The sequence below is a fragment of the Austrofundulus limnaeus genome, unplaced genomic scaffold, assembly GCF_001266775.1.
Source record: "Austrofundulus limnaeus strain Quisiro unplaced genomic scaffold, Austrofundulus_limnaeus-1.0 Scaffold75, whole genome shotgun sequence".
Taxonomy (NCBI): Eukaryota; Metazoa; Chordata; class Actinopteri; order Cyprinodontiformes; family Rivulidae; genus Austrofundulus; species Austrofundulus limnaeus.
The window spans coordinates 1686680-1698961 of NW_013952477.1; the positions used below are offsets into that span (position 1 = coordinate 1686680).

The following is a 12282-nucleotide window of genomic DNA, read 5'->3' on the forward strand; positions in this document are numbered from 1 at the left end:
CTCTCGCGTGCACGAGCAGCTGGATACGAACAGGTGGAAATTACGCAGCTCATTTACACACTTTTTCCTGAAGATAGAAGAGTTTGTTGAATCTGACGTGACATGTTCGTACGAACCCTTTGTACAAACAAAATAAGAGAAATTTAGGATAAGAATATGAACATATTCTTGCATGAGGCCCATAGTTTTTCTTTCTTTCTGGAGAGTAGACTCCAGCGGGAAGAAACCCGTGCGATGTGTTTCAGGGGCTAAGAAAGGTGTGCGAAAACGAACGTCCAACAACTACATTGTACGTCAACTGCTTCAGATCGAGAATACTGGGCCTTTTATGTGCACCAGCAGATCACAAATGTCATTGTTGGATGGACGACACGTCAACTATTTTTATTCCTGATAATCCAGATCACTCTCTCTCTCTCAATCATCTGGCATTGCACCTTTGCTTCCTTCTCGCCACAATAACTGCAGACATTTCTTTGTGCCACTTTGCTCCTGCCCTGCAAATGTGCTAAATATAGATGCAAAAACAGCTATCTCAATCAGTTACAGGTTTGATAAATCACATTGCAAGTGCTAAATAATTACATTTACATATCCTCCTTCCAGGATGCATGTTCTGATAATCATCATATCCATCCATCCATTATCTATACCCGCTTATTCCTTCAGGGTCACGTGGGTCACTGGTGCCCATATCCAGCAGTCACAGTACGAGGGGCAGGGTACACCCTGGACAGGTCGCAGGTCCATCACAGGGCCACACATACACAAATGAGACAGACAACCATTCACTCTCTCATTCACATCTATGATGAATTTAGAGTTACCAATTAACCTAACAATCATGTTTTTGGTCTGTGGGAGGAAGCCGGAGTACCCGGAGWGAACCCACGCATCATCATTAATATTCATGAAGGCAAACGCGCTAAATGGACTGCATCTGCTATTTTGCTCATTTAACAGACGCAATCCTTGGTGCACATTAGTAGATCAGCTTTGCGGGCGCTATTAGGTTTGAACATGTTTTTTTATACAAGCAAACAAGTAGAATACAAGTAGATCAGGCCACTAATGTCAGCTGATTTATCCAATCAGAAACCAGCTTTACTGTGTCTAAGGTCATTGACTTTTTGGAACAATCCAGCTGTTGGTCTGAGGTGAAGTTGTAGAATTTGGAAGTAGTAGTAGTGATCCTCTATTCACTTTGTGCACCAGTACCACACCATGCTGCAACCACCGCCATGCTTTACAGTTTGTACAGTATTTTTTTAGTTTTGAAAGCCTCACCTTGTCTCCTTTGTATACTTAGTGTCATTGTGGCTCAATTGTTCAATCTTTCAAACCCAGTGAACAGACACTCTGGTGTTTCAGCAGTTCCTCTTGGATCCTGAACATTCAAACCAATTTGTACCCCTCCTTGGGTTTTTCCAACATTCTCAGTATTGGTCAATCCTTTTAGACAAACCACCAGCTGAAGTCAACCATGACCCTTAACAACATGTTAGTGTCTGCTTTGTCAACTTCAAATACTTCAGTATCATTTAGTAAAATATGTAGAATGTACAGGGGTTAGACAATGAAACTGAAACACCTGGTTTTAGACCAGAACATCCCTTTCAGACAGCTTCCTTTTGCGTCCACAGTTAATCCAGTTGGATGTGGTTCATCCTTCTTGGTGGTATGCTGACATTATCCTGGATACCGTGGCTCTTGATACATCACAAAGACTTGCTGTCTTGGTCACAGATGCACCAGCAAGACGTGCACCAACAATTTGTCCTCTTTTGAACTCTGGTATGTCACCCATAATGTTGTGTGCATTGCAATATTTTGAGCAAAACTGTGCTCTTACCCTGCTAATTGAACCTTCACACTCTGCTCTTACWGGTGCAATGTGCAATTAATGAAGATTGGCCACCAGGCTGGTCCAATTAATACATGAAACCTCCGACACAAAAATGACAGGTGATGTGACATTGCCTAATCCCTGTACATAGTTTCATTTAACCCTGAGTGGATTAGAGGAAAACCAGAGTAAATTCAAACTTGAGCACCCAATTCTTGTTTTTAAAAATCATTGAAGTTGTTTGTTGTAAAAAGAAAGTTTCAAACAAATGCCTGAAAACCAGAAATAAGATGACATYCCTCCCCATGATGAGTGGATGTAAACTTCTGACTGAAACAGTTTCAAGACCCATCAGCCCAAAGTTAGAAGATATGAAAAAAAGGAAAACAGTTTTTGCAAATGATTGGTGGATTTTTCAAAGAATTAACACCTCCTGGACTTCTCTGGTCCAGTAAGCTCAGATAAAAAAAAAGGAGAATCATAACCCTGAATCCTGAACTTTCCTCTCACAGAAATACTACTAACGCCTACACAGAGCTCACATGGTAAACACCTTCTAACCAATCAGACGCTCTGCAGGCAAAATTACACAAAACGTTGAATCCTTGAAAGTTTACCCCCAATCCAACAGCTTTTTATGTTGGTGAAGAAGAAAATACCTGCTCTAAGGTTTTAGTCCCATTAGAATGATCACTGATAATGAGAAAGGTTTCTCCTCCATTCAGCCTGTCATTATGAGGGCTTAGTGTAAAAATGTTTTGTCATATTTCAGATATTATGCAAGCTGTAGTGATTTCTTTAATTTAGAGCTACTTGGACCGGATCGCTGACATGTTACTGAATAATGTGGATACCAGGAGTGGAAAGGGACTTACTTTCTGCGTAAGGTGGAACTGGTGTTGGTGTCGGTGCTGTCGGTGCGTTCCAGCCGCTCTCGCTCTGCGTTGGTGGAGCCGCAGGAAAGGCCTCGGGTCAGCCTGGGGTGGCCCCTCCTCTCCCTGCTGGGCCCCGGGGTCGTGGCTGACCCCGCTGTCACCTGAGATGCTGAGGCGCTCGCATTCCCCGTGCTGTTGCCGCCACCGTGATGGATGGGGAGGGTCAGGGGCTGGCTGTGGTTCTGCTCGGGGGGTTCTGAGCCAGCGGGACGTGGGCCACGCGCCTCCTGCCGGAGATCCTGGTTCTCCTGGCTGACCCGATCCAGCTGGCCCTCCAGCTCCTCGATGCGCCGACGCTGCGTCTCCAGGAGCTTGGCCTGGCTCTCGATGATGTTGTTGAGCTCCAGGAGGTACTCCACGGCCCGGTTGGGGCTTTCCGGGCTGGACTCCATGTTTAGAGCCATTCCCTTCCTCTAGGACCACCAGCTCAAGTTTTAACCCCAAAGGGCCACGATCCACCCTCCCCACCAGCCCTGATGAGTTGGGGGGAGGGAGGCACGRACAAAGACTGCTGAAAGTGACCTCTAAGTGCTTTTATGTTCAGAAACAGTAAGTCTCAAATACGAAGGAGCAAAGAGTTTCAAAACGACTACATCTCCCTAAGGATGGGAACAAAAATCAGCATTATTATAGCATCTCAGAAGATGACACAAAGTTTGCAAAGACTTGAAGACATTTTAGAGTTTAAAACGGAGCTGAYGATGGAGCGGTTTGTCTCATTTCTTGTCATTTTGACATCAGCATGGCGCAGGTCAGGAGTGTGAAGCATCAGGACTCACAATTAAATGAGCTTAATGTAAGAAATGTGGGCTTTTCAGGGAACGTTGTTAAGCTTCTTTAGCTTTAAATCCTGTTAGAGCAAAAAGAAAATTAAAATCCCATTTCCCCAACGTATTCAGAAGTTATGGCATCATCTTTGACTAAATCCCAAGTCATCTATTTAAGGCCTCCTCCTCCTCCTCCTCCTCCTCCTCGTGTGGTCCAGGGAAAGGGGATGGAGGGGTGGGGGTGACGGGGAGGTGATGCTGGTTGTGATTTATCACTTATTATCTGGTGCTGTCAATCATTACATAACACAGAAAACGTTGCTCCCACCGACGCTGAACGTCCCCCGCAGTCCGTCACCGTCGCTTTCAACCCATGTTTTCATGCGTCCTTAGAGCGCAGAAAGTGAGCAGAGGAGGGTTACAAAGTTCATCTTAGGAAGTCCAGAGCCTCCCCTCCCCGAGCTGCCAAAACTACATCCCGAAGATAGAACTTCACATCCGAAAGAGAGCGTTTCTTTCATCCGAGAATATTTCAGTTTGCCCTCAGGTGCACCAAACGAATAAATAAATAAATCTAAAGTTGCCACCGAACAACTACCCCGGACTATATTTTCTCTCAGCACTTATTAAGTCTCATTAAGTGTCGTGTCCGAATCTTAAAAACGGCACTTTTTATCTTTAACCGCCTTCGACACTGATCTTAAATGAGTCTAAACGACGAAGCARCGTCCCTTTCTACTTATCTGGACTTGGGCCGGATCAGGTCTTGCGTGTGAGCGGCAGTGAGGCGGTGGGCTTCCTCCGAGGTGGAGCAGAGGCAGCGAGAAGTCGCTCCTGGCTCGGCCGAACTGCAGAGGAGCGCGCGACTTCTTCTCCGAAGCGCATTCCAAATATGGTCAAGTCACGTCAATTAGGAGCGACTTCCGCAACAAACTTTCACAATAAAAGACGGAGTGAGGTAACTACTAATGAAAAATCTGTTTTGACACAACATGACAGGCGAGAAATATGAACGCGTTTGCGAAGCAAACAAGACTGCTCGTGTCGGTTTTAGGAAACACAAGCAGGAAACAAGCTGATGAGTGAAGTTTTGCTACAGGCTACACTGTAAAAACTTTGAGAGCAAATCCAAATGGAGAAATAAAGCTACTTGTACAAAACCTGAACTGAAATGTAAATAAACACACACAAATAAAAACTAAAAAGAGCAATTTAAAAAAATCATAAAGCAAAATGTGACAGATATAGGAAATAGAGATATTGCAGTACTATATTTCAGATAAGAAAAATATAATTTAACAACGCAACAAATTACATCTGTTCAAATGAAGAACATAGAAAATAAAATTAGTGCAAATTTGATAAATTGCTTTTATTCCTTTTTATGTTTTTAGTTTTTATATTGTTGAGCATTTATTGTGTGAGAAATGATCGTTTTCCTGTCTATTTATTTTTCTGGTTTTGCAAGTAATTTTTTTGTGCTAGTTTAGACATTTATACATAAAACCGTTCATCATACAGGAAAATAGGCATTTGTTACTTTTAGTTTTAGCTAATCTTTTGCTGATTTCAGCTACCACTAGCTTTTAGCAAGCCTTTTCAGAGTTTACCTTTTGTCTAGTGTTCCTGTCATCAGCTTTTTAACTCTAATTTTGCTCATTTCAACTTTTTTTGTAGAGTCATACTTTTAGCTTTCAGCTGAAGCTTTTAGCTAGCTTTGTGGTATTTTTGTCTTCTATTCAGCWATTAGCATCATTTAGCATTTGGCTGCTGTTAACTCAGTTTCAGCTTCTTCAGAAAATGTCAAAATGTCAATGTTAATGTTATGTTTGTATTAATTTGGTCAATCTGTGTATAAAACATTCTGTCTAAGGAGAACCAAAACTTTGTTGGATTCTGTGGGAAAGTTATGAGCTACCATGTTGCAGACGGCTCTTTGAATAAAGAAACAGAGTTTACTCTATATTGACCATAATAACAGCCAACCAGAGCCTGATCCACAGTAGATTGTTGCTCTCTGTTTATTACAAGTCAAACTTAATGTCCAAAGAGCTATCTATRATTTAAACATGAATTCTTTCCAACCCTCCCTCAGAATTTCAAAATATATCGAAGACTTTCATTTTATGAAACAAACCCCTGGATGACAGGTGTTTTATTTTGAAACTCTCTCTTGCACCTAATGTTGCAGCTTTATAAGTTTCAGTAAATGAATCCAGTGARGACAGGTGGGAAAACAATTCATAAATCCAGAGATGACAGCTCATGTTGGCTGCACATCTCCACAGTTAAAACACTAACATTTCATTTGTGACTTGTTTTCATTTGGGTTTGTCACTAAGAGAATTCATTCTTTTTATTTATATTTTTGTTTCTATATTTGATGACTTGAACAGAAGGATGCTGTTCATAAACAGGAGACAAGGGAAACAGGCCTCAGAGTTGGTGTGTTATTTTTAGAGACAGCGCTTAAGAGCTCATATGTGTGAACTGAAACGCTGGTAAATCCACCTGCTTGTGTCTCAGACCCACACACACACATTTCTGCTCTGGATGGAAAACACCAGTGATCCTGAGAGCATGTTTTTAATCATTCATCTGTGTAAAATAATCAGTTGGATGTTTTTACTGGGAACACTAAATATATCTTCACTGATCAGTCATTCATTGTCCACCTCATCTGCAATCAGTAAATCTCAGCCTCTTTAAAGCCCATATAGAAACACCTCATCCTATCAAAATACCATCATGTACTTTTTTTAATCAACCTGTACATGCTGGGTTTTTGCTGCCACCTGCTGTTCATTATTGTGGCATAAATTCACTTAATAAAAAAAAATATCCAAGACCACTGCAGGAATTTATCTCAGCACTTTATTTGCACTTTACAGTTCATCTAAACGTTCACTCTTTTCAAAACAAACGTAAAAAATATTGCAAACTTTACAAAAAAACAAGTCTTCCACAGAAGCTACCACTGTCTGGTCATTATTGGGTGGTGAATACAGTGTTTGGTTAGGTTTTTTTTATTTTAATATATACTCATTCTTAACCAATAAAGTGGCCATGCCAAGCAATCTGATTTCATTCAGAGGGTATGACTGAAATGAAATCAAAATGATAATAACAGTCTGTGCCTCCCAGTGCTGCTGTAATAAATCAACTGAATATTGCTTTTGATGTTTAAATAAAGTGAGTTCACTTTGTGGGATGAAAACGATGCGAAGTCACTCGTTTGCTTATCCTCCTTAATGGCTTATCTATAGAGCAAAGTATCAGAAAACCTGAGTTTATCAAAAGATTTCATAGAAAAATAACATCTCACAGTATTCGTTCAGCTTAGCTCCTACGTGTTTTGTTCATAAGAGAAGGTTTTCTTTTTTTTTTAAAGTCAGCAACATAAAACGATGTGTTATTCCGTCATATCAGAGATTCTGCAGGTTTGTCTTTGTTTTTTTGGCATGGCTGAAATTACTTAACGGCCCACCCATCTCTCATAATAGACACCTCGGAGCAAAAAAAGATTGTTACAGTAAGAAAAGAAAAAAACATCAGTGGTTAGGATAAAGTGGTTTGTTACCAAGGCAACAGTACGTGGCACGATGGGCACAGCACTCTCTGGAATCTAGACGGTGGTTTGATTCTAACCCCACATACACCATTTTAACAGTACAGGAAATATGCACGTCAGATGCATATCTTTTTTTGGCATCTTTTGCTGATTTCTTGTGTATACAAGAACGTCTGAAACAAACTCAAGCAGCGTTTTTCTTTTTTTTTTTACAAAACATTCATGTATGACGAGGTCGGGTCCTAAATGTGTCTTTTAAATATTGAGCTGGGGATCAAATTTTTACGTCACATATTTTATATATCTTTTACTGCATATATTCAAATATATAATCTTGTTATGAGTGTTACAGTAGTCATACAAACCGGGGCTTTTTTACGTGTAGCATTTACAATATACTAATTTCTCTAAAGATATTTACAGGATATAGATATAGATTTCACACCTGCTTCCAAAAGGGATTGCATCATCACAATCAAACATCTGGTTATATGGAGTAATGTCACGAGTAGAGACAAATGTTGGGACACACACAGAGGAAGCGGTACAAACAGGTTTTACTGACTCAGACCACATGGATATGAACGCTGCAGTTTTATTGCTCAGTATCTCGGTGAGGTAAAAAACTCTTTGATGCCTTCCAGCAGGTAAATGGTAGACGGCCTGACTGGAGCTGATAGGTGAGCGACGACACAAAGCAAAACCCGGTGAGAATGGCGGCGGTGCTTGTCGGGAGGGAGAGAGATGCCACTTTACAAACTGAAAAGTAATTCAACGTCAGCCAGAGATCAGCTGCAAAAAGGCACAAAGAATAAGAGTTTTACTGCAGGTTTTAAAGTGACTCTGAGGAAATGTTGCAGAATACAAGCCTGACTGAATCAGAATCATTTAGCTGCTGCGTGTTTTAGTTCCCCAATTAAAAAGTTCAAGAGACGGTGCTTCTTCTTCCCCACCTGCGCTCCTCTAAAGCCAGCCTCCGCTGGGTGGGTGTGAGCCAGGGGCCCGGCTGCACCCTGCGGGCCGCAGACAGGCCTGAAACAGTGGCGGCAGAAAGGCTGCTGCCTGATTGGCTGCCTTCAGACTCGGACTCGGTGTCCCCCAGCTGCTTCATAGACAGCGAGGAGGTGAGGAAGGAGAAGGACTTTCTGTGTGACGCTGGATCTGTGAGAGCAGCGCCTGGTAAAGGATTCTCAAAGCTCACAGAGCGTGCGTTGTGGTTTTCGTCTTCTTCATCGTCATCATCATCATCGTCATCATCATCATCATCATGTAGCAGCGTGCTGTCGCTCTGAAAGTCCTCCCGCTCCTTCTCCCTCTTCAGTTCCCTGTACCTCCTGGCCACGCCCCAGTCCTCTTCAGACTCCGCCTCCCAGTTCTTGTTGGGTCTGGGAAGCTTTCGGGTTTGGTTTGGGATCAGAAGGAAAGCATCGTCTTCGCTTTCTTCAAACAGGACTCTTCCTCGCCTCTCTTCTAACCTCCTATCCACCCTTTCCTCAACGGCACGTGCCCTCTGCTTCTCCTCTTCTTCGAACTCCTCACTCTTTACGGTCACCTCGCTCTTCCTGCTCCTGCTTCTTCTCTCTGCATTTCTGCTCCTCCCCCTCTCCTCATATCCTCTCCTGCCCCTCGCCGTCCCCGCCTCCTCCTCCTCCTCGTCATCCTCATATGCCCTGGTAACATCTCTGGGTAAACTCTGAGATCTTATTTTCCTCCTGGCGCCCCGGTCCTCCCGAGACCTCGCTCTCCGCTCAGAAATAGGGTTTTGTAAAACGGAGCGCTCTCCTACTGAGCTCCGTCGTCTCATTCTCCTTGTTCTCGTCCCGGTCCCCCTCTCGTCCCCTTGCGACCTGCTTCGCCTCCTCTGCATGGCGCTGGGCCCCCTCCTGATGGTGGAGGTCACTGTAGCCACACTCTGCTTTCTGGGGTTGTACAGGAGGGAGGGGGAGGTGAGTCTGTGCTCAAGGGCTGGACAGACAGGGAGGAAGCAGCAAGAGAAAACAGACTCAATAGGCAGGCAAGAAACGGGGAAACCAATATGTCTATTAAAAAGCTCTTAGCTCAGAAAATGTATTCTAATAAGGCTTTTGAGGTCAGCTTACTTAAGAACAGCTGCTTTTCTATTTTAGTGCTGAATTCATTAGTGATTCCAAACATTAAATTAGTGTTTTGCCTTATAAATGTGCCATTATGCCATTTTACAATGCAAATTCAAATAAGACTGGAGGATTCTGCTTAGAGGTTAAAGGCAGTGAACATATTTTACATTCCTTTTTAATTAAAACGATGAGCATATAAAGTCAAAAATAGGGCAACATTTTATTTCGTGGTGGACTGGTGGCTGGTTTATATGACAGAGGATTAGGGCCACACAACAAGATTATTTTAAACGTTTTTTAAATTACGAGAATAAAGTCATAATATTACGACGTTAAAGTCGTATAAAAATAAAGTCATAATATTATGAGAATAAAGTGTAATATTACAAAATTAAAATCGTAATATTACGAGTTTAAAGTCGTAATATTATGAGAAAAAAGTCATAATATTCTAGCCTTTACATGAAAAAGCATGCAGTTACCACTGCATTAAAATGAGGAAAGTTGAGCAACTTGTCAAGTTGTTCTTTTGTATCGCTTAAAATAAATAGTTAATCTTTTGGCACATTAGCATCAAATTATCAGTAGCAGGACTTGGTATTGTAATTACTGGATGCATTGACGGATTTAGTCGTCATGTAGCTAATTTGGATGAAATTATATTAATCTAACAGTGACGAGTCATTATGGACTACTTGATAAACACAGAGACATGGCTGTACAGCAGGTGTGTGGAAAATAACGAGGAAATGAGGAATGGGAAATAGAGACGTCATGATTATGACTTTTCCCCCCTCGTAATTGTAATTGTTCTGAACCACACAGCAGCAGCAATAATCTTTGTTTTAGTTTCAGGAGGGCACAGCTATTTCTGAAACTAACACTTTCCTTGATAATTTCTTTTTCTAATCTAACCTTCTGGAGGTTGGACCATAGATTCTCTAAGCTTTAGAAACTAACAGTTTGGGCCCGTCCCAAAAAAGAGAGTAAAAGGTGACTGACCACCGTCAGTCACGGTGACAGCTAGATTCTCTCCGGGAAATCAAAAGCTGAAAACTGTGTCAGGTTTGGCCCCTTCATCGCCAACGGGGAAACCTCACAGTGTGGAAAACCAACGCCTGGTTTATCCACCTTCAGAAACTCTCCAGACGGAAGTTTTATTCTGAAACCTGGGTTCCAGTTGAGGCTTTGCCTTCTTTTTACAGCTGACGTGGACGTAAACGAGTCAACAAAACATGCCTTGGGGTCCCCTGTTCGACGGTCTAAAGACAGATTCTCCAGCAGCACCCTCATCTACCTGGCAGGTGACAGAACATCATCTCAAGGTAAAAGCTGGCTGTGTGTGACGTCGAGGTCTGACCAAAGCTGAGCATAGAATGCTTCACCCTTCTGGTTAAAACCCACATTATTTAACATAAAAATGTAAGAAAGCTAACATCTTTCTTCCTCCTTTCTCTTAAACTCTTCCTTGCCAACCCTAAGATAAACTTGCCTCAAATGTCTGGTATTTAACATCTAAACTGACGTTTGTGTTTCTATATAAGTGTGGTCAACAATTAAGAAGTTAAAAGCTTGTTATTATTGGTCCCAAACTTTTATAGGAAATTAATTATTCACAATCAGGTGTACTCTAGTCAATTTTGTATGATTTGTAAAATAAATGATCGCATATTATGGTTCAAATCAACATTCACTGACTGAGAGTTACTTTTTGTGTCCATTCATTCTTGCCCTAAAGAAATGTTTACCCCAAAAAAAGAGATCCCTTGCTAGTTAAATTACTCTTATAACCTTGTTATAAGAAGTGTAAGTTAAACCCTTACATAATATTATGACTTTAATCTCGTAAAATTATGACTTTAATATCATAATTTACGACTTTAATCTCGAAATATTATACTTTAGTCTCATAATATTATGACTTTATTCTCATAAAATTACGACTTTAATCTTGTAATAATAATAAAAAAAACTTGTTGTGTGGCCCTAATACTCCGTCGTAGGTTTAAGAGGATGTAGAGAGGCAGAAAATGGGAGAACTAACAGGAACCATTACCAACCGCGTATTCTCTGTCCGTCCAATGACATAGAAGCAAGGCTCGCCCAGTTTGGAGTTGGTCATACAAAGAGACAAACTGGAGAGCTCCACTGAGAGTCGAAGAGAAGAAGGGAAAGAGAGGAAACAAAAGAGTTGGACAGAAGAGTTTCAGGGAGGAAGCCAAGAAGAAACATCCCGCAGAGGGGAAATGTGGCATGGAATAATACAAGCAAAGAAAAATGGGATTAAATGAGCCAAAAGATGGGAGAAGTTAGAAAGTGGGAGACACCAGAAGTAGAGAGGAGCGTAAAAAGAAGTAGAGAGCATTTTGGTTAGACTACATTTAACACAGAGAAGGAAGAGAGAAGATAAACCCCACAGACATGCACTTTCCAATCCCAAGAGGTTTAACAACATGATGCATTCAGATTCGTTTGTTCAGTTTTACCATAATCGGGCACGTAGCCGTTTCCTCTCTTGAGAACCAGGTGGATGCGTTGGCCTCCTCTGCGGATCATCTCGACAGCCTGACTGTGGGTCATCCCGGCCGTACTGTCCCCGTTTATCTCCACCAGCTGATCGCTCACCTGTGGCCACAACATCGCTGTAATCTCTCTCTTTTAATCCCAAACTGTACAAAAGTCCCACTAAAACCGTCTCATCAGGAATCATTTTGTTACAGTCCTGATAAATACCACAGGAATGTTTTCTTTGACTAAACTTTAATAAAGCTGAACATAAGTATCAACATTAACCAAACAGGGGTCTCTGCAGTAGATGGGGGGAGTTTCTTGGTGTGTGGGTGGAGTTTGGTGAAACCATGATCGAGTGGATTGACTTGTGGGCAAGTTAAAAGATGAAGTAATGATAATAGTAAAATTATCCTGAACATGTAAATATCATTTATTGACTGTCTATGTTCTTAAACAGAACAATGTCTCAAGTAAAAATCAATGTAAATATAATTCATTGCCTTCAAAAGTGGTGCGACTAGCACCTTCCTGTCTGCAGTGTTGACTATTATTATTA

At 41.6% G+C, this 12282-nt stretch overlaps 2 protein-coding genes across 6 annotated transcripts in view; both read right to left on the reverse strand.

The window, feature by feature from the left end:
- Window positions 1–4413, reverse strand: part of iqsec2b (IQ motif and Sec7 domain ArfGEF 2b) — a 52181-nt gene extending 47768 nt beyond the window's left edge. For both annotated transcript variants that reach the window (XM_014010980.1, XM_014010979.1), the window contains exon 1: window positions 2722–4413. In XM_014010980.1, the coding sequence (XP_013866434.1) occupies window positions 2722–3185 (464 nt within the window). In that variant the 5' untranslated portion in view covers window positions 3186–4413. The remainder of the gene's footprint in view (window positions 1–2721) is intronic.
- A 1995-nt stretch (window positions 4414–6408) lies between these two features.
- Window positions 6409–12282, reverse strand: part of magixb (MAGI family member, X-linked b) — a 70869-nt gene continuing 64995 nt past the window's right edge. For 2 of the 4 annotated variants that reach the window (XM_014010982.1, XM_014010981.1), the window contains exons 16-17: window positions 11702–11840; window positions 6409–9084 (exon numbers count right to left, since the gene is read on the reverse strand). In XM_014010982.1, coding sequence (XP_013866436.1) covers window positions 8045–9084; window positions 11702–11840 — 1179 coding nt within the window. In that variant the 3' untranslated portion in view covers window positions 6409–8044. Of the gene's footprint in view, window positions 9085–11259; window positions 11364–11701; window positions 11841–12282 lie in introns of all 4 variants that reach the window. The other 2 variants (XM_014010983.1, XM_014010984.1) reach the window with 2 other exon arrangements.